The sequence below is a fragment of the Tripterygium wilfordii genome, chromosome 16 (genome assembly GCF_013401445.1).
Source record: "Tripterygium wilfordii isolate XIE 37 chromosome 16, ASM1340144v1, whole genome shotgun sequence".
In the NCBI taxonomy this organism is placed as follows: Eukaryota; Viridiplantae; Streptophyta; class Magnoliopsida; order Celastrales; family Celastraceae; genus Tripterygium; species Tripterygium wilfordii.
In genome coordinates this window covers 429,726-455,850 of record NC_052247.1, presented here as the reverse complement: position 1 = coordinate 455,850, position 26,125 = coordinate 429,726, and the positions used below count along the sequence as shown (strand labels likewise).

Here is a 26,125-nt window from a genome sequence, read left to right as displayed (position 1 = left end):
TTTTTTGGTATCTTTTTAATTTGAGACAGAATTTACAAATATAGAGAATTGTGGATAATTCATTTGTGCAATTGCAAACTCATAATAAAGGGACAAAAATAGTGCAATTGCAAGGATAAGATTGTACTAATGTCTAAAATGACGTCGTTTTAAAGAAATAAGTTTGCGCCAACCAAACATGCCCTAGTATAAAGATGGAAGTTCGGGAATTGAGAGCGCGCCCTGACAAAGTTCGTCTCTTTCGCTTTTCCTAAAAACCCTCAGAAACCCTCTTGTTCCCTTCGTTGCTCTTTTTCACAGCCAGACATGGAAACCTGTTGAGGAAAAAGAAACCCAGAGGAAGAGGGAGAAGAAAGATGCTTTATTTTCCCCACTGTGCTCACAGTCATCTGCGAAAGCTCTCCTTCTTGTCCCCGAACATTGCACGTCTCATGGGTTCCAAGCACTTGCTTAAAACTGCTCCTTTCAATGTCGTGGCTTCGTACCCTTCATCACACATCCGGAAACTCCACACCCATAAACGCTATATACCTGTTTTGTGTTCACATCCCAATGGCAAGTCCCAAAATCACCGTTCTCTTCTCAAGAGCAATGGGTCCCCTTATTCCTCTCATGCCGCTGTCCCCAGACCAGGTAATTCAATTTTGGGTCTTTTTTATGAACAGATACTTGTGTCTCGGCACATGTGTGTTTTTCTTTTCCTCCTAAATTTGGAGGATATGGTAGAAATCCTTCCATGTTTGTCTTGTGTTTAGTCTATCTTTATAGCCCAGAAGACAAGTGTGGATTTGTGAAATCAAACACATATTCATCTAACTGTAATTGCTTGTATATGGTATTTTATGTTATATTTTTAGTGTATGTAAACGACCCGGAAGTAAAAAGAGCGAATTTGGATGCTTTGAAGCGGAAATTGGAAGAGATTGGCATAAAAGACCTTGCATTGGCTACTGGGGAGAACTATCGCCTACTCTGCCCAATGGTAAACCATTTTGGGTCACTCTTGTAGTAGTTGTTGTTGGCCTTTTACTCTTCTGTCAGATATCTTTTTAAATGGAAGGATCAATAAGTTTTGCTTTTGTTTTTCTGCATCCTGGTGGTTGATGTATAATGATTACTCTTCTTTTAGTTTTGCCATCTTGCTAAATTTATACTTATCGTTTCATTGTTTCGGCATGATAGTGCAAAGGTGGTGATTCAGAGGAGAAAAGCTTTTCTCTTTCCATTGACAAGGATGGGTATGCTACTCTACCATACTCTTTCATGAGTTATCTTGCGCTTTCCCTCTCTGAAACTATCTCTAACGGCATATATTTTGGATCTGTTGAGTGTTTAGGGGATATGCCTTGTGGTCGTGTTTTCGAGCAAAGTGCGGGTTTAGGGGTGGCACCAGGGTGAGATGATTTACTGTCTGACTTGATTTGAAGAGAGTTTCTATATTAATTCTCATTTCCCCCTTTGTTGCAGGCCTTTGCAGATAGCAAGTCATCATATAGCACCTCTAACCAACTTACCCAAGTAAAGCCCATTAGGGAAGTCACGGTACAGAGTTTGCAACTAGAACCGCTTTCAAATGAGGTGATTCAATTTCCTCTTTAGTCTTTTCTCTCCATGTACCTGTTGGTTTTAAGATGATGCTGGCTTGAATTAAGTATGACCTTTCTGAATCTTGTGAGCAGCCATGATGGTTTTAGGCTCCGCTACGTCTTATGTTCTTATGCGATACTGTTGATGCTGTCACCAAGGGTCTTTGACTCCCTTCAACTCCATGTTTGGTTACCCTCTATGGAGCACAAGCGATGTGATAACCTTTTAAGGCTTTCCGTTGCCTAATGAGTTTCTGGTCATTGCTCAGAACAGTTATCTTCAATTTCTAGGAAGGTCATGTAGTTTGATGTCTGATGGTTCAAGGATCCTTTAGCTTTTAGGATTTTATCTATGGAGCTGAAATACAACATTTTCTACGTCTTTCTCTGCCTCGCCAGTGACTGCTCAGTGTTTCGGAATGTGTTATAGGCAGATACTAGATAGCTTATTTTCAAGCCCGTTTCGTTTGTCATATGGCCATTACTTGGTTATACTAGATAGAGCTGTCAAAGTTATTTAATTGCTCATTTGCTCCCCATCTCCGGTAATTGGTTGCCTTAGTTGCAGAAGTCAGAACACATATTTTTCTATGTTGAAAGAAGCATGATGGTATAGATTTTTTTCATTAAAAAAAGGGACAGTAAATTGCTTAATTTTGTATATCCACCCCTAGTAAGCTGTCTGCGGTCTTGTTTAAGCTCAATCAATTTTTTCTTATTCTCTTCTTGTAGCAATCTCTTCTTCCACGGTTCCTCTAGCATGTGCACATCCAAGATCTTTTTTCTCATCTGGCGAAAAGGGAGTGGTTGAAGCCTAAACTTCTTTTTGATCCAATGAGACTAATGTGTATTTTCCATAAATAATCCTATCAAATTAATTTCAATGCGATGTATCGAGCCCGTCACACACTAGACGGCAGTAATTTTTTTTTTCAAAAAATGGAGAGCAATATTCTTCAAGACTGGAGCAGAAAAAACGATATATTTGTTCTGCTAATTTTCCTTTTCTGTCCAACTGATCATGGGACATCTTTATTGACATATGCCTATTTTGACTACTCAATTTTTCACAATGGTTATTCATTTGGGGGAAAAATTTCACAACTGGATTTGTGCTCTAGTATTTTTCTGCTTAAATTAATATTTGATTGCACGGAAATGTGATTTTAAGTATTTTTCCTCTTTGTAGTTTAAGTTTTTATTGTGCTGGATTTTGATGCTCTTATACGGCTGCCTGGCATTTGTTGTTTCTGTATTTTGCATGTAACTTTTTAACCGTATATTGCCTTGTCTCAGCTAGTTGGTTATTTTGCCGAGCGACTAATATCACAGGAGACGTTGCGGAGAAATTCTGTTATGCAGAAAAGATCACTTGGGAATGAGGTGCATGATGGTGCTAAATAAAGAAATGTCTTATATCTTAATTATTGATTATGAGGTTAGGATGCAAATGATCATGTCAGGGATAAAATTTTGCTTTACTGCAAATTTGAAAAAAAAATCGGAGAAGGAAGTTCAGTCCTATCTAGCATGATCATGTTATGGATAAGATTTGGCTTTACTGTAAATTGGATGAAAGAAGCATTGGACTTTTTCCCCATGATTTTGTGACAGAAGATTGCAGAAGTATAGTTTACAATATGACTGGACCTAAAAATTAAACCATTTTGCATTCTAGTATTTTGATAAATTCTATACAACTAAGATGTTCTACTCATATTTGAAAAAATGGATGTTTAATGCTTTTCAATATAAGGTAAACAACTCTCGTGCACACATAATATGTGGAGAGGTTGTTTCCAAGAATTGAACTTGTGACCTCTAGGTTGCATCCCTGCAACTCTACCAGTGGGACACATGCTCGCCCGTGTTTAATACTTTTCAATATTAAAATATCAGTGAAGGAAGTTCAGTTCTATTTAGCTACTTTGTGAAAAGAGTTCTTTTTTCACATGGAAAATGGATCATACGAAGCCGTTTCTCAAAACAATTTGAGGCTGGGTACTTGAATCAATAAGAGAAAATGTTATTGTACTTCTTCTTTTTTATTTTTTTAATCTAATTGCTCCTGATCTTTTATTGGCAGATAGCTATAGCATTTACTTATTGGAGAAATGGAGTGCTTGTAAATTGCAAGTATAGGGACATCAACAAGAGATTTTGGCAGGTTTGTGTGATAACTGATAAGTGATACCTTGTATATCTAAATAATGTGCTGATGAGCCCTGCTTCTCCTTGAATTTTATTTCTCAATTGACGACAAAATAACAGATACCAGTTGACGATTCTTCAATACATTATACATGTCTTACATATGTTGAACGTACCGAATTGCACAAAAGCTTTTGATTGGTTTTAATATGTGAGAAAACAATCTGTTTAGAAAGACAAATTGGAGATGGGCTTTAGATACAATTGAGTCATGAATATGTTGACACCATAGTTTACAAATAATTTACTTGATGTATGACAATTTTTATTGTAACACACAATAACAATTAAGAATAGCATGACAATAGTTTCAGATGAACTTTTATTTATTGTTGGAAACTATGGAATTATTTTTTATTCATTGTTGGAAACTATAAATAGATATGAATCTGTTAATAAGATTACAGAAGTAATGTTAAAGAAGCACACAAAGTGGAAATTATAGAAGGAATTAAATTGCTGAGTTTTGTGGTCATTGAGCACCCTGTGATTAATCCAGACGAAGGACACTGATTATTTTTATTTACGGCCATTCAATATTTTCCATGTTCCTGTTGCTGTTGCTGGAATGTGATTCTTTAGGATTTAGCTATTAGTTTATCTGTTTCTGTTTTTACTGTATATCATTTTCTCAGTTCTCCTTTATTCTTTTGAGTGCTTCGACTGTGTACTGCTAGTGGCCCTTAGTTGTACTGTTTCTTGCTCTTGATGAATGCATTTCTTATGAAAAGGAAAAAGAAATAGAAAAAGATAGTAACGTGATTTTGATCTGGTCAAGACTTGTGCCCATATGAATATCATTTTCAGTTGAATTGATTTACATTTGCTTATAAGTTTCAATGTTAATATGGTAGTATAGTTCGCCCTTCCTGTATATAATTTTGATGAATAATTGTCCTTCTGCCTTAAATGCCGAATAAGGATGTGCACTTTTGATTTAAGTGCCAGCTGATTTTTGGTTACTCTTTTTTCCCCCCACAGGAAAAGGATACTGAAAAGATATTATATGGGCTGGATGATATAAAGGGTGCTAGTGACGTCATCATTGTATGTTAGCATCATCTATGAGAAATTCCTCCAATATTAATACATACTCTGATTCTTTTTGGTCCATCCCTTTTGATAGGTTGAAGGTGAAATAGATAAACTTTCCATGGAAGAAGCTGGATTCAGGAATTGCGTGAGTGTGCCTGATGGTGCACCACCCTCAGTTTCCCCAAAAGATTTGCCACCAGAAAAGAAGGTCTGCATGAATATTAGAGTTCTAGATATCAGAACATTATAATCTTTCTTATTTGTTATTTTTGTATATGCAATTGTTGGGTTTACAATAGAATTAGGTACTTAACTTTCCAATACTGATTACTGAGTATCTAAGGCAGCAGCTATTTATCGCATGAACGGAACTTATGGACAAGAACTTGAGAAAGATTTATGCATTTCTATTTGGCTGGATTTTCATTAACAACACATGCAAGCGTTGCAACATGTTTTATGCATACATAAATTCTGCAAGTCAGTAATGTGAAATCATTGTTTGACTTGGAATGCATAACTGGAATGAATTTTACCACCAAAGCTTTTAACTATGATTTCATGGAAAATCAGAATAAATTTTCTAGGTATTTTTAAGTATTGTTCATTCAAGAAGGATAACTTTCAGAAGCAATCTGTTACTGTCATCATATTTTGATCTGGTGACATCAATGCTGAGATCTGAATTTGACTCTTTTAATGTTCTGCGAAGCTAGGATACAAAATATCAGTATCTTTGGAATTGCAAAGAGTACTTGGAGAAGGTTCGTACAAAAATCCTTCCTTCAAGATTTTCAGTGCAATGTATGATTGAAAGGTGTTGGATCTAAACACATTTCAAAAACATTGATAGGCATCTCGAATAATACTTGCCACTGATGGGGATCCTCCTGGTCAAGCCTTAGCTGAAGAGCTTGCACGTCGCCTTGGACGAGAGAGGTTTGCACTTTGTGTCATGTTAATGCTGTTTATCTTAGTGACATGAGGAAATCTCTGTGCTATTTTTTCAAGGATAATTACTTGTTTCTATGATGATCCAGATGCTGGCGAGTCAAATGGCCAAAGAAAAACGAGGTTGATCATTTCAAAGATGCAAACGAGGTCAGATATGAAATATCCTCATAGGAAAATTTAGTCTGTCCAAGTTGCTTGGTGAAATTGTTGACTATATTTTGTTAATGATTGTGATGTGGCTCATTTGCAGTACACTGGAAACTCTCGGTACATGCTATATGTTGTTTCTCTACTTTCTTTCTTTTTTAATTATCTGTATTGAGTTGATATTGCGTTTATTTGAGAGATTCAAAACTCCGTCACTTTGTAGTGAAATGCAAAGGAAGATTTCTGTTTTAAACTCGTGCTAGCATATGTTTATAGTTTTGCATAAAAGTTTCATTTGTCCTTCCACAGATGAGTAACGTGAGATATCAAATTTATTTGTGAGCCAAATGGATGGAGAATAGGGACAGATTGATATTTCTTATTGATTGAATTGTTTATAGAACCAAAACTACTTAATGGGGTCTGTTTGTACCCAACTTCTTTCTTTTGATTGCAATAACCTGGATTAGGATGCAGATGAGCCACTGTGGTTGTTTGTTTAGGCCATCTGGCCCTACAATGTTTGTAATAACAGCTGAATTTGCTAAAATTTGTTCACAGGTTCTAATGTTTTTGGGCCCTCATGTACTGAAGGAAGTAATTGAGGATGCTGAGTTATACCCTATACGTGGATTGTTCAAATTTAAGGATTACTTTGATGAAATTGATGCATACTACAATCGGACTCTTGGATATGAGTTTGGCTTATCGACCGGATGGAGGGCTCTAAATGCATTGTACAATGTAAGGGTTATGTTACTTTGCGTTCAGAGTTTCTAATTTTCTTTAGATGTGCATTTTTTTCTTCTATTTCTTTGATGTTGAATAGTTGATTTTGTTGGTACTTTGGACTTTCATGTTACAATATCATATAATGTTCTTAGATTTATAATTGACTTCGTCTTTTTTAATATTAGTAATCTTTAGTTTTTCATTATGCATTTTTTCGCTACGGTGACTGAAATAAAGTAATGATGTATATCATTTAGCATTTTAGTTTAGATGCTGTTTCTTTTGTCCTATTTTATCTGTTGACAAATTTATTGCAACATTAAAAAACTGGAGTTGCCAGAGAACAGAGAGTTTACCATAGTCAGCATTTGAACATGTTAGATCACCAAGACATTATAATTACAAAGTATCAGTTAAAAAAGTGAAAAAGAAAACGAAAATGAGTCAACAAAGAGAAAACAGAACATGCCAAATTTTTTTTTATTTGTGCACTATATGGTAGCCTTTTTTCATGATGGCAGTGTTAAAACTTCAAAGAAGATGAAGTTCAAGTTATTGTTTTTCTGGTTTTAATTAGTTTTTTACTAAGCCAAGAACCAGTTGCAAACCAGATTTGGTAACTTATGGGTTCTAGTTCTTTAGTTAAAGGGAAAAGAATAGTTTACTCTGTGCTCATTGCGAGGCTGCGTTACAGGTTGCTCTTCAATCTGCTGGTTTGATACTCCTTAAATTATTGATATAATATCCAAGCTATAACCAGTTCGGTCTTGTGTTGACAATATTTGTTTGTAGTCTTCCGTGCTGTATTCTGTCTTAGTTTCTTTGGAGAGGGGTTTATAGAAAACTGCTGTATTTGTTGACTAGTTGTGCAGGTAAAGCTTGTTTTGTGTTGATTATTTCATGTTTTCATCAGGTTGTACCCGGGGAGTTGACTGTAGTGACTGGGGTTCCCAATTCAGGCAAGAGTGAGTGGATTGACGCTCTTTTGTGTAATATGAATCAAAGTGCTGGTTGGAGATTTGCACTTTGCTCCATGGAGAATAAGGTAAGCTACTGCATTATCAATTTGAACATTCCCTTGTACGCTTGATGAACTATTGTAATCTTACAGTTTGTTAAGAATGATTAACGGTAATGATGCAATAATCAACTCGCTTGTCCTTGGCACTGATTAAGATACCTTATGTCACTATACCTATACTAAATTTCTTATCCCTGGTGTACCTTTGATCCGTTGAGTGAGAGCCCATCCACTTGGGACTCCCGGATCACGAATTGTGCCCATGTAAGCCATTTTCTTAATTCTTGCTCAATTTGTGCTGCTCTTAGGTTCGGGAGCATGCAAGGAAACTTATGGAGAAGCACATAAAGAAACCATTCTTCGAGGGACGGTGAGTGTAATTTCTTCATCACGATTTTTTTTTTCTTTCTTGATTCCCCTTTTTCGGGTTTCACCTTTATTTCAATTAATTCATTTTGAATGATAAATGAATTAATTTTGAAATCTAATCCCTAATTTCTTGTTGGATTTCACGTCCGAAAGAGGCGAGGAAATTCGATTCTTAATTTGATAAACTTTACGCGGCTTTTTTTAAATATGGGTTGAGACGTTCTCGTTGCAAATGGTTCCTTTTTGTTTAGGTTGCCGCTTCTGCTAAATTTTTTTCCCCTTTTCACAGCTTCACGTTCAGTATCTTTTACTCTGTTTTTGGTATTAATGAAAAAAAACTCATTGTACACTTATTAGATCAACAAATACCAAGTTGAAATCTCATAACCCCCTTTCCCCCATATTTCTTGAGAAAAATCAACTTGTTGTGAGTATCGTGCTTTTTTGAAGATAATACGTAAAGGTACCTGCTGTCTGCTGGAGAGCTTATATGAATTTTCTGGAAAATGTTCGCACAAACACTCTGCTTCAGTTGGAGGCCTTCCTTAAGAAGTATTTCCTAGATACTAGGCACCATGCATATGATGTGTTATAGATTCAGAGTACTTTGTACTGAAGGTTAGTAGTCGCCTGCATGAAATAGGGTGTATGTAGTATTCTGAAATGTGTATATATAGTTCTCCACTGTGGATTGCAAAATGTTAATAAACTGCAACAACAAAGTGGAATAAATTAATGTATATGAGGACTGGTGGAATTTGTGGAGCAATTTTTTTGTTTGAGGAACTATGTGATTTTTTGGGTTCTTTATATTCTTTTTTTCATTTCTACTTGTGTTCTCATAAATTCTTCCATGTTCATCTTTTTGACCATATTATCTTTATGTTTTTTTTCTTTGTCAACTCCAGTTATGGAGAATCTGCTGAACGAATGAGTGCTGAGGAGTTTGAGCAGGGGAAACATTGGTTAAATGATACATTTTATCTCATAAGGTTATAAGCTTCTGGTCTTGCGTAATTGAGACTACTTTTTGTAACATTTTCTCTCATAATGTTATACGTCCTTCATGGTTAATTACTGAGCACTTAACTTGTAGAAAATTTGAGTACATTTATTGGCTTCCTTTTGCATTCTTGATTAATACTGTTATTAAAGTTCAGCAAGTTTTCTTCTACCTGTATTACCGCAAGCTTATCATAGATGAATTATGCTCGGTCCATTCTGCTCACACTAATTATCTTGATGCCCTGTTGTGTGGTTTTCCTTGTTGACTGTGGTATAGATGTGAGGACGATTCACTTCCCAGTATAAAATGGGTTCTCAGTCTTGCAAAAGCAGCAGTGCTTAGGCATGGGGTTCGTGGACTTGTAATTGATCCTTATAATGAGCTCGATCATCAACGACCTGGAAGTCAGTGAGTTCTTTTTCGCCTCTCATGCACCTTGGTTGCAAGTCTTTGGTCTCTTTTTCAGAAGTTTTTCTTATATTGTGCTGCAGTTTAAACTTGGCAGCTTCAACTAGTAGGCAAAGTCTCTGATGCCAATTTTATTTATATTTAGTCAAATCTTTCATTAGGCAACTGATTGTGTACACACACCATGAAACATGGATCTTACTTCGATCTGAGTTTTGATTTTCAAGGTTTCTTTTCTTTGGTTATGTTCGACATTTTCTTATCTATTCTGTTTATAATCTCTGTTTTGCCAATGAAACCTGAATGCTACTTGTAGAATATAAATGATAGTAACAAATTCATTTAAATGCTCGAAGTAAACTGTATTATACTTACTGGAATACTATTTCTGGTACTTGCCTTCATCGCATTCTCTTCCATTTTATGCCATAAATCTAGAGTTGTAAGCTAAACTCAGATTTCATTTTTCCAGGACTGAAACCGAGTATGTTAGTCAAATGCTTACAATGATCAAACGATTCGCTCAGCATCACTCTTGCCACGTTTGGTTTGTAGCGCATCCTCGACAGGTTGCTGTCCTTGAACTTGATATGCTGCATGGATTTTTGCTCCTGTCTCCCACATCACTGATAAGTATTTTTTTTTTTTGTCTAACAGCTACACAATTGGGTTGGAGGTCCTCCTAATTTGTACGATATAAGTGGCAGTGCTCACTTCATAAACAAATGTGACAATGGGATCGTAATTCATCGAAACAGAGATCCACAAGCTGGGCCTGTGGATCAAGTACAGGTGGGAGTTTTACTGACAAATTAGTTCACGTTTCATGAATGCCTTTCATCTTTGGACGCTAATGATCTGTAAGCTTTCAAAATTACATGAACATGGATATCTACTCAGTCCGCTCGCTACAATTATTGTTCTGTTTTTGGTCTTTGTTATTGCACTGGACTTAGAGATGGATTTAAAATTGCAGGTTTGTGTGCGGAAGGTACGGAATAAAGTTGCAGGAACTATAGGCGAAGCCTTCTTGTCGTACAATAGGTAGGAGAAACACATGCTTCATCCTTCTCTTATTTTTGATTTCTCAATTCACATCAGAGAACTACTATATGGACCATATGAAAGTTCTTTCTTACTCTTGCGATCCAAAACCGTTATTGATACCGAGATATATCCGTATATGGGCTGCAAATGCGTCACAATCACCGTGTAAATTGCATCTAAAATCTTGGAGGCTTCCAGATTCTGTTCCCCACCTTCCCTTTTCTGATAGCATATGCAGGCATCCACACTTTTCTCACTAGTCATCTGTGTCTGTTTCTTGAAGCCAGTTTGTTTTTGGGTTGTCTTTGTTCTTCTTTTTTTTCTTTCCAGTCATGTTATGGAACAAATGTTGATGGTGAACTTACTTTTTACATCCACTTTGGCAGGGCAACTGGTGAATACATGGATATTAGTGAGGAACCAACCAGAAGAAAATAGGTAATTTGGGTATTTATTTCAACAAGGACTTGCAACTTGTATAAATTTGGAACAGGTGAAAGATCTTTTTGTGAAAGTCTCCAAGTCATTTTATTTATAAACATGCTTGGTTTGGTAATTCAAAGTTCTCTCTCAAGGCAAGTTTATACAAACAAGGGGACCGATGTAGAGGTGTCAAATGGGCTGTCGACTTCGAATGACCCATTAGTAGACTCGGCCCATTTTACTTTCATAGGCTGGGCTAGGATTCTTGGCCCATGAAAGTGTTTCTGCCATGTCGGGCCCGAGCCCGGGGCCTAACGAGCCGGCTGCATGGTGGTGTAAAAGAATTAAAGATGGAAACATAAGTCATAAATGTAGTGGTTATCACATTGGTTTACCATCTAATTGCCTAAGTTCAAACCTAGCCATACACAAGTCTTCACATCTAATTGCCCCAGGACACCCTTGATTAAAATTGTGTATGGTCAGGTTAGAATTCTGGGCAATTAGATGGTAAACCAAGGTGATAATCACTACAACATTTATGATTTGTGTTTCCTTTAATTGTTTTTACACCACCAGACGGGCTGGTACGATTGAAACTCTTTCTTAGGTTGGGCCGAGAATCCTGACCCAGCCCATGAAAGTAAAGTTGGAGGTGTTTTCGACCCGTTTGACACCTCTAGGCTCTAGCCCTCCAGATATTCACATGATAAACATGTAGACACTGTGTTTGACTAAGAATAACAGTCGCTAATACTGAAAGATAATTTTTCATAAAAAAAAGAAAACTTTGATAGAAAGTACAGATTTTGTCGGCCGAAACAGAGTAATGTAACGCTAGGCTGGGCACTCTCTAAGCTAGCTCCTCCAATGGTTACCCTTCTCTTTCTTCTGCTCCTCTCATTTTCACGAGCATTTTCTGCAGAAAACATCGACGACTTCCTTGAATGCCTTAGCCTTTATTCGGAAGACTCTGCCTCCATATCTAAAGTCATATACACCCCCCTCAACTCTTCATACTCATGTCTCTTGAACTTCTCTGCACACAACCTTCGATTCTCCACACCCACCACTCCTAAACCACTAGCTTTTGTCGCACCATTAGCTGTCTCCCAGATTCAAACGACCGTAATCTGTGCCCAAAAACATGGATTGCAAATCAGAATTCGAAGCGGTGGTCATGACTACGAGGGTCTGTCTTATGTGTCCGATGTACCCTTTGTGGTCGTTGACCTCATCAACATTCGATCAGTGACGATTGATGAAGGAACCAGCACTGCTTGGGTTCAAGCTGGGGCGACGGTGGGAGAGTTGTATTATAAAATTGCAGAGAAGAACAGAACCCTTGGGTTCCCTGCCGGAGTTTGCCCGACTGTTGGTTGTGGCGGTCACTTTAGCGGCGGGGGACATGGTGTTTTGCTGCGGAAATATGGTCTTGCTGCGGATAATATAATTGATGCGCAGTTGATTGATGTTAAGGGGAGGTTTCTTGATCGGAATTCGATGGGGGAAGATTTGTTTTGGGCGATTCGAGGAGGTGGGGGAGCGAGCTTTGGAGTCATTGTTGCTTGGAAGGTGAAACTGGTTCAAGTTCCGGCTATTGTGACTGTATTTACAGTGAGCAGGACATTGGAACAGAATGCGACCAAGCTTGTGCACAAATGGCAATCTGTTGCAGATAAACTTGATGACAATCTGTTCATCAGAGTCATATTAAACCGAGCGAATTCGGAACAAGATGGGAAGAAGATTGTGACAGTCCAAGCTTCCTTCAATTCATTGTTTCTTGGCATAACCAGTAAACTCATTCCCTTGATGCAGCAGAGCTTCCCGGACTTGAATTTGACTGAACAAGACTGCACTGAAATGAGCTGGATTGAATCCACACTCTACTTTCCAGGATTTCCGGTTGAATATCCGATCGCTTTGCTTAATCGGACAGACCCAGATTTAAGATTCTTCAAAGCAAAATCAGACTATGTGAAGGAACCAATTCCTGAATCTGCATTGGAAGGATTATGGGAAAGGTTCTACGAGCAAGAAGCCGTGGGGGCTGTACTAATCTTTCATCCTTATGGAGGAAGAATGAGCGAGGTTTCGGAATCAAACCTTCCTTTCCCACACAGAGCTGGCAATTTATATGAAATTCAACACTTGGTGTACTGGCATGAAGAAGGCAATGAGGCATCCCAGAAGTATATAAGTTGGATGAGAAGGGTTTACGGTTACTTGGCTCCATTTGTGTCGAAAAATCCGCGAGCAGCTTATATCAATTACAGAGATCTTGACATTGGCACAAACAAGAAAGGAGGAAAACTTACAAGCTATAAAGAAGCAAGGATTTGGGGTGTCAAGTATTTCAAGAACAACTTTGACAGACTAGTGCAGGTCAAGACGAGGGTTGATCCTGCTAATTTTTTCCAAGATGAACAAAGCATCCCTCCCATCTCAGCTTGGAATGTAGAAGATGGCATGTCTAGTAATCCTTTCAGCCTTCAGGTTCAATGATCGCATGGTCAAAAGGTCCTTTTAACATAGGGTGGTTTAGCCATGGGATCTTTGTATTTGTTATTGTTGCTCTTAGTGGATTCTGTGTCTGCCTTTGTTATGAGTGGTTTCCTTTTGTTTGCCTTCTTTATGAAAGCGACCTGCTTTGCCACAAAGTGGGCCGGGGCCTTGAGTCTGGCACGATTCGCATCCAGCGTTCACGGGCTGTGCTAGGACCGGCCCACTTTACGTACACGGGCTTCAGGCCATGCTGAATTGGCCCACTTTACATCCTTTCATGCAGATGTTAGTCCTCCCAATTGTGGTTCACTACAAACCAAATATATCCACCAACCATATGTATCAATCTATGTCCATTTTAAGAGTAAAAACACAACATTGGCAAAGATTCTGTTGGATCTATTTTGTTATGAAATGGAATGGATTATTAACAAATACACAACCTGTCAGCCAAAACACAGTTGACCACTAAACAATAATGGGATGCTCCAATCATCACAACTCATTGAGGATTATATTTACTAAGTAAATATTCCTTTTGTGATGATTAATAGCTTAAATCATTGATTTGGAGTTTTGGACGACATAATTCTTAATCATGCACATGGAGTGTGACTTGGGCAAAGGGTAATGGCCTTAGAACCAATTCCTTCTCGAGTAATTTTGTGAGATTCCAGAGTGATCGAGTTATTCATGATCTATCCCCTCTTCAAATACCAAGTACATTGTGAAGGGTTATAATCTATTTGGAGTTAGATTATATGGACTCGAGAAGGTACTGAGCTCGTTTTTATTGAGAGCAATATCATTCTGTCCAACTTACATTGTCGTCAGGTAAAAAATTCTTGTGCGTGTGAGCCTAAAGGCATGAGTTTAGGCTCATATCGAATGTGTAGAGGATAAACTGTATATTGTTGTTCTCGATTAAGAAAAGATAATCTAGTGGTAACAAGAGTAACAGAACAAACACAAATCATTTAGATCAACTTTAATAAACATTTGAAATTGTGCTTACAAAAAAAAAGCTTTTGAAATTTGTGAATGTGGACCCAAAAAGATTCTCTGTGCTGGCCTCCAGGCTAGCAAAACCTTTGGGAACAAAAGAATCCCCCAACAGCTCCCATGCGGTGGCTCCAGACAAGTGACCGTTGTGGGCCCCCTTTTGAAAATATATAGCCGTTGAAATCCCCCATCTTTCTCTCAAACCAAACGCACCCTCATCGCCAACACAGGAAAGGGCAAAGGCAGGGGAAATTAAAATCAAATCTTGAAGTGGGTTTACTCTCATTTTCTTCCATTTTTGTGGTCTATTCTTTTATTTCAATTACTGGGATTTCCTTTTCACAATCTCTTGGTTTAAGCAATCTTTCAGTTTTGATTTTCAGCAACCATGACTGCTGAAGCTGTGGAGAGTCGGAAGGCTGAGCTTATGATCCCTCAAGACGAACTCAAGAAGGTTGTTGCAGAGACCGAAAAATCTGTAGAAGAAGTGAAGAAAATGGATGATTCCAAGACCCAAAAAGTACAGAAGAGCTCTTCTTACAGGGAAGAAAGCAACTTCCTCTCTGATCTCAAGGAGTTTGAGAAAAAGGCTCTGAATGAACTAAAGGCGAAACTCGAAGAAGCCATTCTTGGCAACAATTTGTTCAAGAAAGAAGAGTCGAAGAAGAATGAGAAGGAGAAGCCAGTAGTAGAAGAGGAAGAGAAGGACAATGAAACCAAAAAGGGTGAAGAAAGTGAAAAAACAGGGGAAGAAGAGGCTGGAAAAATTGAAGAAGAGAAATCAGCGGGACAAGAGAACGAAAATGCAGCAAAAGAAAGCGAACAAGAGAAGCCAAGCATTAAAGTCGATGAAGATATCTGCATTTGGGGAGTTCCCCTTCTACCCAGCAAAGAAGCAGAGGCTACTGATGTGGTACTCTTGAAGTTCTTGAGGGCTAGGGAGTTCAAGGTCAATGATGCCTTTGAGATGCTCAAGAAAACACTTCAATGGCGGAAAGACGCCAACATTGATTCGATCTTGGACGAGGACTTGGGCTCAGATCTAAGCTCTGTTGCGTACATGAATGGTGTTGATCTTGAAGGTCATCCTGTTTGTTACAACTTTTTTGGAGTGTTTGAGGATGAGAAGCTTTACACCAAGACATTTGGGACTGAGGAGAAACGCTCACAGTTCTTGAGATGGAGGTTCCAACTGATGGAGAAGGGTATTAAAGAGCTTGATATGAGGCCTGGTGGGGTTACTTCTTTGCTTCAAATCACTGATCTAAAGAATTCTCCAGGAATCTCAAAGAAAGACCTGAGGGTTTCCATGAAGCAAGTTGTTGGGGTTTTGCAGGACAACTACCCTGAATTTGTTGCAAGAAATGTAAGTTTGATTTTCAAGTTTTATTCTTCTCTGTCTCTCTCGAATCCTTGCAAAAGTATCTGATGGAGTCAACATGATCCTAATTGCAGATATTCGTAAATGCTCCATTTTGGTACCATGCTCTGAATGCTCTTCTGTCTCCTTTCTTAACCCAAAGAACTAAGAGCAAATTTGTCGTTGCTCGCCCGGCCAAGGTGACTGAAACCCTTCTCAAGTAAGTCTTCCTCCTTCAATTAATGATATCAATCTTGATGGTCACTTCATTAGACACTGAAAGGATGAGTATAATGCTGTATTGAAGGTACATTTCGGCTGAGGAGATCCCTGTGCAGTATGGTGGCTTCAAGAAGGAGAATGACTTGGAGTTCTCCAAGGCCAATGATCCTGTTTCAGAACTTACCATCAAGGCCGGATCGACTGAAACCATTGAAATACCTGCAGCTGAGGTACAGGAACTGATGAAAGAATTCGTACTGATATTGCTAAAACAACTCTTTAAGTTCTTCATTTCTTTGTTTAGTCTTGTGATTGTAGTGACTGAAAACTGCATTGTAAAGGGTTATTTGAGAAAATGTAACTTGAACTTTTGATGAACCATAGGTTGGATCCACATTGATATGGGACTTGACTGTTCTGAATTGGGAAGTGAACTACAAGGAGGAATTTGTGCCCAACGATGAAGGTTCATACACTATCATTGTCCAGAAGAAGAAGAAGATGGGTTGCAATGAAGGACCAATTCGCAACACTTTCAGGAACAATGAACCTGGGAAGATTGTTCTGACAATAGGGAATGGCTCGAACAAGAAGAAGAGAGTTTTATATCGATACAAGATCAAGAACTGCTTGTACTAAATAGATAAACTGGTTTTACTTTTTGTCTATTTATAAAGATGTGATTTGTTATTCCATTCTTTTATTGATTGCAGATTTGTGATTGTAGTACTATGTTGTCAATGAAAATCTATTGAGATTTATTATCATCTACCGCCCCCCAGATTTGTTAAAAGAATTCTATAATTTTTGTTTAGTTCTATATTTTCTGGGTAGATTTCTTCATGCATTGCTCCAATCCTTATGGATTCAAGTCTTTTTGGCAATGCTATTCTAAATAGAAATTTATTCAATGATCTGGAATAAATATGTCAATGAAAAAAAGTCTCAGATGATACAGTTAATTTCTAGAAGTTCAAGTAGAATATCTTTTTTCATATTTGTGCAGTGTTTTGAAAAAGATTAAATCACCTAAATTTATCCATCAGTTTCCACATTCTGAGACGAGATTATCCAGATGAATCTGAAAGTGCTCTGATAATAACAAAAAAAAAAACATTGAACTAACAAAGCTGTATAGCATCACATTAACTAGGTTGATGGTAGGTTCACAGCAGTCTCATATGATAACAAAACATCTCCCAGCAGCAAAAGGAAAAAGAAGCCAAAACTACTCAAATGATAATTGCTGAGCCAAAATACAGGTAGAGGAAAAGTTCATAAATTAAAATGGTTTGTATATGACATAAACGCAATACAGGATATAACACACTCAACTGTAGTCAAAGAAAGATGAGACTGTCCTAATGCACTTATGTGACAATACTGATCCAAGTGCACAGACGATTGTTTTATGGTGTTGGAAAAAAATAATTTTACCTCTAATGACGCTTTAATCATCAACCTCAGCTTTGATCTCTCTCTGTAGCTCCTCTTTGTACTCCTCAAAATTTCCAGGGAATGTCATAACAGTTCCATCTTCTACAACCCAAATTTGACTCCTCTCTTCATCATCGCAAACCCGCGATATGAGCCTAGAATCATGACTAACCAGCACAACTCCACCAGTAAACTCATCAAGTGCATCAGCTAATGCATCAATGCTCTGCATATCCAAATGATTTGTGGGCTCGTCCAATAGCAATATGTGCGGCTTTGACATAGAGATTGAAGAGAAGACGACCCTGGCTTTCTGTCCTCCGGATAATTTTGTAATCGGAGTGAGGTGATTATAGCTCGGGAGTCCAAATTTTCCAAGCTTTGCCCGTACAGCCTCTTGTTTACTAAGTCCCTCTTGTTCTGGGTGAAGACGAAGAAGATACTGGACTGGTGTCTCGTCCATCGTCAGTAAGTCGACAAAGTGCTGGGAGTACCTCCCAATACGTAACTTTTGGCTTCTCCGTACTTCACCTTCAGTTGGAACCAAATCACCAGCAAGAAGATTCAGCAGAGTAGATTTCCCAGCACCATTGGGCCCAACAATAGCAACACGAGTCCCCATATCAATACCGACGTCAACATTTGAAAGCCTGAAGTCCTTCCGGTTGGGATAACTAAAGCTGACTTCAATAAGCTGTAAGAGTGGAGGTGTCAGCTCGGTAGGTTCAGGAAAGTGAAATTCCACACTGTAATCCTTCCACTTCCTTGGTGCCTCTTGCTGTGGCTCATCGTCATCAACCTTGCTCTTTGCCTTATTCTTTGAAGCTTCCTTGGCAGCAACAAACTTTGCACGATCTTTAACTTTATCCTGCTGAACGCGGTTTCCTGACCTCTTGGCAGCTTTCATCTGTTTTTCATAATTTTCATACTTCTTGTTTGTCTCTTTGCGACGCTGTTCATAACCACTTTCAAAAGCATCAAAATTCCCACGGTAGAAGTTAAGCTTCTGGTCATGAAGATGAATAATTTCATTGCAGACTGTGTTAAGAAAATCACGATCATGGGAAACCACCACCAGAGTTTTCTTCCACCTGCAAAGATACTCCTCCAACCACAAAACAGCCCTAAGGTCAAGATGGTTAGTTGGCTCATCCAACAACAAAAGAGTTGGTTGCACAAAAAGAGCTCTAGCTAATGAAATTCTCATCCTCCAGCCACCACTGAATGACCGGGTAGGACGACCCTGCATTTCTTTAGTGAAACCCAAACCAGCAAGAATCTTTGACGCCTGGGACTCAGCAGCATCTGACCCCAAGATCTGCAACTTTTCATACAATTCAGCAAGTTTTTCACCCGCATCATCGTCATTCAAACCATCATCTTCATTCTCAGCAGCAGCAGAACTTGAGTTCTGCAAAACTTCAACTTCTTCTCGAAGCTTTATTAGCTCTTCATTTGCTGCCACGACTGCTCCAAGGGCCGTTCTATCATCACCAACCACTTCTTGTTCAACCAGGAGGACATCAATGTTTTTTGGTACCGGAATCTTCCTCCAAGCAAGAAGTTTTAACAATGTAGACTTGCCCATTCCATTGGGTCCAACCAAACCATATCTCTTTCCATGGGATATCTTTACTGATGCATTCTTCAAAAGTTCTTTCCCCTGAGCTGACACAGAAAAATTATCTATCGTTATATCCTTGACATTAGCATCTGCTTCATCCTCGCCATCAAGGACTGAAGCCCGGCTGCCAATAACAACAGTGAAAACATCACGATCATCCCTAAGGGCCTCTCGTTTGGCTTGCTCTGCAGTATAGGCAGCAAGCATGTCCTTCCTTTCCCGCTTCTTCAATTCCTTTTCCGACAAAGATGTGTCAATTGTCTTCAGGTCATCCTTTTGCTGTCTAGCCTGTCTTTTGGCCTCGGCCTCCAGTAGTTCTTGCTCATCCTCCTCATCATCTGAGGGAGGGAGATCAATGTCATCAGTGTAAGAGGATGCTTTTGGAGCAGCTCTAGACCTACTGGCGGTCACGGAAGAGGACGACCCCTTCTTGGGTTTCTCAGGCTTTGGTTCCAGAAGCATTGCTGACAATGATAGTTTCTCTTTCTTTCCATCTTTTGGAGCATCTCTGCTGCTCGGCTTGCCTTCTTCCGGTTTTTTCTTTCCCATTACAGCAATTTTTCTGAGAAAACAACAAAATTGAGATTAAAACTGTTTAGCTTGTATAATTACAAATTGTTCCTCGCACTTGAAAACTAAAATTCAAGAAACCCTATCTATAAAACCCGATCTGCCAAGACTTCTCATACCAGTATATATGTTCAAACTTCAAATTAACTTCAAAATTAAATCCAACTTCAAAGTAATTATAGCTAGAATTCAATTCTTAATCGACTAAACAGATGAGATCGACACAATCACAGACATCGCCGTGCCTCATCACGATATCCAAAGACAAGACAAATATAGAGAAATCGTTTCGCTTGAAAGAGACAAAAAAGAGACAAAAGGATAGTTCGAGTAAAAGAAAAAGACATACAAATAGAGGTTCCGAGCATATACACACCTCCTTCGTTAACGCGAAGGCGCCTCCTTTGTATTCCTTTTAGGGTTCTTGACTGCGCTCGGGAGAGGCGGAGGTTCGGACAGATCGAAACGAGGAAAGCTTGGGGTTTCAATTTTGTTCAGACAAATCGAAACAAACTGACTTTTTAAAAGGAGGCCCAAACCGACTTCTTTTTGGTTTTGGAAGTGCTCGTCTATTGGGCTTAAATGGACAGGTACATAGGTCATGGGCCTGTGTTTTATCATTGGGTGCAAGGCCCATGGATATTGGGTTCCTATGGGCCGAATTGATGTTTGGGTTGTGGGCTGGGACTGGAATGGGTAGCAGGCCTGTCACGAAGGTGGGCTTGTGTTGTTGAGCTACATTTTCTCTTGCTACATGGGCTATGACGATGATGGGTCTCTTTCTTCTGGACTTCTTTGCTACGAGGCTGGAGCTGTTGAGCTGCAGATGCTTGAGTTGATCATCATATGGGTGCGAGGGCAGATTTTGGGCCGGACCTGGGTCTTTGACATGCCTTCCAATCCTTCACAACGAAAGTACAGTCCGCTGTGGGGCCCACATGGATTTAATTTTAGATATAATACCCCGCCTCTATAACTCGAACCTCTTACCAACGAATAAGTGGAGATAGCCACTATCGTTGGAATTGAAGGATCTAGGCGGGGGTGAACTGTCTCCTCAAATTTTAATACTATATAACTGTCCCAAATTGAACAAATTAGAAGAAGAAAAAAAACCCATGGAAAATAATAATATTTCTCATAAAAAAACTTAATTTTTTTTTAGTTGACAATCATTATTTTGAGTCCTTTCATTTTCCAAGGCTACTATTAATTATTAAACAACATGCATTCAAATGGAGCATTTAATACACTGAAACTGACACACACTGTGACATGCAGACGTAGGTCTCTTCATGTACTATCAATACACACACCTACTACGATCCCCCCTTGTTGGGGCAACGCCATCCACAAAATCAGTGTGTCGCCAACAGAATTAGGGCTGCAAATGAGTCGAGTATTCCGCGAGCTGCTCGCGAACAGGCTCAACTCAGCTCATGTTTGTTCGTGAATTTAATTCAACGAGCTTGAACCGTAAATTTTAAACTCGACATTTGAACGAGCCAGGCCTGTGTTTGTTTCGGTTAGGTTATATTCCCGAGCAAGCTCGTTTGTGGCTCACTAATTTGATCGGTTAAAGGCTCGATAACATACTCAATTAATATATAAAATACATAACATGCTCGGTTATTACCTAATACTTCTTGAGCAGGCCCGCAAACTATTATGGAGCGAAGCTCAAGCAGAGTTCGAGTTTGTCTGAGAATCGGTGAGCCGACTTCGAAAATCACAACTTGAGCTTAAACGACCTAATACTCTACTCGATCGACTCATTTTCATTCTAAACAAAATTAAAGATTTTCAACATCACCCAAGACCAAAATATTATTGTTGTACAATTTGAGTCTGGACAGGTAACTAGTTTGTTATCCCACACCGAAATTTGTAGGGATTTTTATTTCTTTATAAGGATAAGCCCACTTCTTTACAATCACCTAAGTTTTTTTTTTCCCCCTAATTTACTAAGTTGGGTTTAGTCCACTTGCTAGGTTTGGGAGAAACAATATTAACAGGAACCGAACAACATAATTGATTGTATGAGGATGTGGATTTCTAACATAGTTGCCATTAAAACAGAGTTGTTGATATCAATCTGTGTGGGAAGGAAAAGTTTACAATGACACTACACATTAAACGTTGAAAGAACAAAAAGAAAACAAGGAAGTGATATGCAGAAAAACATTTCCATGACAATTTCACTTCTATAAAACAAAACCAAATTCCAAGTTGTTTTAACCGAAAACGACCTGGTTCGCTCTTTGGGTATCAGGCTTAAACAAGGGCCATTAGACCTACGTACACAGATTTTTTTCACCGACAAATGATAAGTTGAGCTAAAGCACATCGTATGGCTAAGAGGAGACAAATTCCAAGTTCTATTATTGTATAAAATGTACCATATTTTTTGATGCTCGCCATTTCACAATAGATTTTGCATCTACCACCAACTGTATTTTGTGGTTTCAAAAACTACACGAGGTCTTATCAACACTTGGTACAAGTTTAATAAGCTATGGTAGTAGTTGATAAGGGAGTGTTCATTGAGGAGAGGACCACACATACTCATGATTCTGTTCCCAATGGAACTTTCATGATAAAATATTAAATACTGACAATTCACAATTAGAAATATCAAAGATTACAACCTTTCTTTCTGGGACCAATACAAGAAAAGGTGACTTCATAGTCCATTGGTTCATTTCCAATATCACCTTTCAAGACTGCAATCGAGTGGCTTATAAGTAGAGGTTTAATTCCTCTCTCAGAATGACGTATTTTTTGGATCTAAGTATCAATGACGAATGTCCAAGAAGAATAAATTTGTGCGAAACTCAGACCAAAATGTAGTCTGAAGGATCCAAAGAAGAGAAAACAGTGTGTTTGATAATGAGACTGCACATAAAACATTAAGAAAAGAAAAAGAAAACAATAAAGTGATATGAAGCCATGACAATTTCACTTCTTCTATAAAACAAAAGCAAATTCCCAAGTTCAATTATTATATCAAAAGTACCATGTTTTTCATGCTTGCCATTCACAAGAGATTTTGCATCTACCACCAACTGTTTGAAATCCAAGTGGAAGAGGATATTGTTCGCTCTGAGTCACGGATCCAAAATGATTTGTTCTTCGTAAGCCATCGCCATTGATTCTTATGCCTCAGAAAACATATCGTTATCTGATAGGTCTTAGAATTTTATTTATATACCATTCGCGTTGGGTTATGTCAATCCGACGTGAGATATTAGTCTTGACACCAACTGCATTTTGTGGTTTTGAAAAACTACACGAGGCCTTAAATAAGCTATGGTAGTTGATAAGGGAATCTTCAAGAACAACTTTAAAAATATCAATATTAAAACCTTTCTTTGTGGGACCAATACATGAGAGGTGACTTCATATAGTCCATTGGCCTTATTATATATTGATATTTCAATAATTTTCAAGGCCTAAAAATTAAATATAAAAAAACAGATTTTTTTTTTTAATAATGCTTGAGACCTCAAAATATAACCCCAGTTTGTCCCCAATCAATATTAAGTGGGCCCTACATATGTGTTGACAATGACTATTTCACATGTCACATACATTTGGAGGTAAAATATGGGTCATATTTTGAGAATCTATAGCATTACTCTATTCTATATATGTACATCCTAACTAGATTAACAAACTTAAAAAAAAAAACCCAACTCCATCTAGTATGGACATTTCAAGTCCTGTAATTCTTTCATTTCTTCTCATAGCAAGTGTTCGATGGTTTGCAGCTTCAGGTTCTGTAGATGAAACCTTTCTCCAATGCCTAACAAACCATTCTCTCCCCTCTCAACCGATCTCCAATGCAATTTACACTCCAAACAACTCTTCCTACTCACTTGTTCTGCAGTCATACATTAGAAATCTCAGATTCAACACCTCCACAACCCCCAAACCACTCTTAATCCTCACTGTGTTGCATGAATCTCACATCCAAGCAGCAGTAATTTGTGCTAAAAAACATGATTTGCAGATGAGAATCAGAAGTGGAGGTCATGACTACGAAGGGAGATCATATGTATCACACATTGTCCCTTTCTTTCTCCTTGACATGTTCAATTTAAGGTCCATTGATGTCGATGTAGCGACCGAGACTGCATGGGTTCAGGCCGGAGCGACTCTCGGAGAAGTTTACTACAGAATCAATGAGAAAAACAGGAGTTGGGGTTTCCCAGCTGGCGTTTGTCCTACAGTTGGTGTTGGTGGGCATTTTAGTGGAGGTGGGTATGGTAATATGATGAGAAAATATGGTTTATCCGTCGACAATGTTGTCGATGCGCAACTGGTTGATGCTCAAGGAAGATTACTTGACAGAGAAACAATGGGGGAGGATCTGTTTTGGGCAATCAGAGGAGGAGGAGGAGCTAGTTTTGGAGTAGTTGTTGCATACAAGATAAAAGTTGTCTATATACCAGAAATTTTCACAGTCTTCAATGTCACGAGGACACTAGAACAAAATGCAACAGATATAGTGTATCAGTGGGAACAAGTTTCACACAAGCTTGATGAAGACATCTTCATCAGGCTTATTTTAGATGTTGTGAATGGAAGACGAAGCGGTGAGAAGACGGTACGGGCTTCATTTATAGGATTGTTTCTTGGTGACTCAACTAGGCTTCTCAAGCTCATGAATGAGAGTTTCCCTGAACTGGGTTTGGTTCAATCTGATTGTATTGAGGTGACTTGGCTTGAATCAGTCCTGTTTTGGACAGGTCTCCCAATTGGAACACCAGTAGATTTTTTACTTAGCAGAGTCCCTCATGTACTAACCCACCTGAAGAGAAAATCAGATTATGTGAAAGAACCTATTTCCAAGGAGGGTTTGGAAGGGATTTGGAAGAAAATGATTGAATTAGAGAGACCACTATTGGCTTTCAATCCTTATGGTGGTAAAATGGCAGAGATTCCAGCAGCGGCGACGCCTTTTCCCCATCGAGCGGGGAACTTATGGAAGATCCAGTATGCAGCAAATTGGGATGAGGAGGGAACTGAAGCTGCTGATAAGTATATAGAATTGACAAGAGAGCTTTACAAGTACATGACACCATTTGTGTCCAAGAACCCAAGAGCATCATTTCTAGCCTACAGAGATCTTGATTTGGGTATCAACAGTCATGGTAAGGACAGCTACTTAGAAGCTAGGGTTTATGGGATCAAATACTTTAAGGAGAACTACTCGAGGCTGGTGAAAATCAAGACCAAGGTTGATCCTAGTAATTTCTTCAAGAATGAACAGAGTGTTCCTACTCTTCCCAATGGATTGTGCTCCACATCTCATCATCCATTAATGGGGGTATTGTCCTCTGCAATTGTTGCAGGGGAGGATTATCCCATATGTATATTGGAAGAAGCTGATCGACTTAGTTAATTGCAATTGCTTGATTTATTGATGTATGCAGTAGGAGTCTGCTTTGATTGCTTGAATCACCATTGTACTGGTGAGATTTTTTAGGTTATAAATAAGGCACCTTCATGCACCTATGTCATAAGCAACCCCACAGATGAAGTCTCCAGTCACCCAGTAATGCTACGGATCCCAATAGCTAGATGGTATCTCAATTATCCTAATAGTTGAGTTGTATGCACAGAATTTCATATGCATCATGTGGACATATAGAGTCCACGAATTCACTTGGATCCTGTGCGTACAACTCAACAGCTGGGATGACTGGGATACCAATTATTGGAATCTTTATCATTTTCGCTAATCACTTCAAAACCCCATTTCACTTTGTTCTGCTCTTCTCATTTTCACGAGCAAGTGAACATGAGGACTTTCAATGCCTCAAGACTTTCTTCACTATCGTAGATGGAGATACTAGAGATACGAATATCAGTATTGTTTTGATCTAATCACTTAGGTGATAGCTTAGCTGGTAAATATCTCTGAGGTCGAATTGTATGTACTCTATAGGTCTTGAGTTTGATTCCCACAGAGGCCATACTCTTGCGGCCACGTGCTCGACTTCAAAGCAATTTACCTTGTCGTCAAGTAGACAATTTATGTTCGCGTGGGCATGACAGGTTGATTTTAGACCAATATCAAATGTGTAAATGACAAACTTGCATGGTATCGTTCTCAATTAAAAATAATATTTCTTTGAGCTGGAATCAAGTTATTTAGTTTTCTATTTGACATTAATAGACAGTCCATGGAGGCTGTGATTGTGTGTGAAAAAAAATGAAGACGACTTTTCCAAACCTTGTGTAATAATAATCATATACTAAAGATTGTTGGTGTGTCTGATGCAAGAAACATCATCCATTTTCAAATATCAATCTCTAAAAATTCAACCAAACAGGCCCTTATTTTAATGTGGAAGAAAACCAGAAGTAGGTCTAGCAGATACTTAAGAAATATCATCTATCATCTGCTCAATTAGATATAATCAAAAAGTGTTTTTTATTCCTGAAAGAAATCTTC

The 26,125-nt window shown here is 38.5% G+C and overlaps 5 protein-coding genes across 6 annotated transcripts; 4 read left to right on the top strand and 1 right to left on the bottom strand.

Moving 5' to 3' along the window:
* Positions 1 to 211: 211 nt before the first annotated feature.
* Positions 212 to 11,072, top strand: LOC119981102 (twinkle homolog protein, chloroplastic/mitochondrial). Its single transcript, XM_038824104.1, has 21 exons — positions 212 to 633; positions 858 to 982; positions 1,183 to 1,238; positions 1,337 to 1,394; positions 1,468 to 1,578; positions 2,883 to 2,969; positions 3,673 to 3,753; positions 4,779 to 4,844; positions 4,924 to 5,040; positions 5,549 to 5,596; positions 5,686 to 5,771; positions 5,873 to 5,933; positions 6,495 to 6,677; positions 7,579 to 7,710; positions 7,995 to 8,056; positions 8,964 to 9,047; positions 9,338 to 9,469; positions 9,942 to 10,038; positions 10,127 to 10,261; positions 10,446 to 10,513; positions 10,903 to 11,072. Exons 1-21 carry the CDS (start codon positions 357 to 359, stop codon positions 10,952 to 10,954), a joined length of 2,118 nt encoding a protein of 705 aa, XP_038680032.1. The 5' UTR covers positions 212 to 356; the 3' UTR covers positions 10,955 to 11,072.
* Positions 11,073 to 11,714: 642 nt separating this feature from the next.
* Positions 11,715 to 13,547, top strand: LOC119981103 (berberine bridge enzyme-like 18). Its single transcript, XM_038824105.1, has one exon. The coding sequence runs from the start codon at positions 11,810 to 11,812 to the stop codon at positions 13,445 to 13,447; it is 1,638 nt and encodes a 545-aa protein (XP_038680033.1). The 5' UTR covers positions 11,715 to 11,809; the 3' UTR covers positions 13,448 to 13,547.
* A 1,205-nt stretch (positions 13,548 to 14,752) lies between these two features.
* LOC119980834 (patellin-4-like) lies at positions 14,753 to 16,798 on the top strand. Its single transcript, XM_038823631.1, has 4 exons — positions 14,753 to 15,815; positions 15,905 to 16,029; positions 16,117 to 16,261; positions 16,416 to 16,798. The coding sequence occupies exons 1-4, from the start codon at positions 14,838 to 14,840 to the stop codon at positions 16,668 to 16,670; spliced, it is 1,503 nt and encodes a 500-aa protein (XP_038679559.1). The 5' UTR covers positions 14,753 to 14,837; the 3' UTR covers positions 16,671 to 16,798.
* A 451-nt stretch (positions 16,799 to 17,249) lies between these two features.
* On the bottom strand, positions 17,250 to 20,177 carry LOC119980832 (ABC transporter F family member 4). 2 transcript variants are annotated; one of them, XM_038823628.1, is made up of 2 exons: positions 20,039 to 20,177; positions 17,250 to 19,654 (listed from the first exon to the last, which is right to left on the bottom strand). In XM_038823628.1, the coding sequence occupies exon 2, from the start codon at positions 19,639 to 19,641 to the stop codon at positions 17,482 to 17,484; it is 2,160 nt and encodes a 719-aa protein (XP_038679556.1). In that variant the 5' UTR covers positions 19,642 to 19,654; positions 20,039 to 20,177; the 3' UTR covers positions 17,250 to 17,481. The 2 variants fall into 2 exon arrangements, with proteins under 2 accessions (XP_038679556.1, XP_038679557.1); XM_038823629.1 differs by having other exon boundaries at positions 20,012 to 20,164.
* A 3,188-nt stretch (positions 20,178 to 23,365) lies between these two features.
* On the top strand, positions 23,366 to 25,194 carry LOC119980833 (berberine bridge enzyme-like 8). The gene has a single exon (XM_038823630.1). The coding sequence runs from the start codon at positions 23,369 to 23,371 to the stop codon at positions 25,067 to 25,069; it is 1,701 nt and encodes a 566-aa protein (XP_038679558.1). The 5' UTR covers positions 23,366 to 23,368; the 3' UTR covers positions 25,070 to 25,194.
* Positions 25,195 to 26,125: the final 931 nt, after the last annotated feature.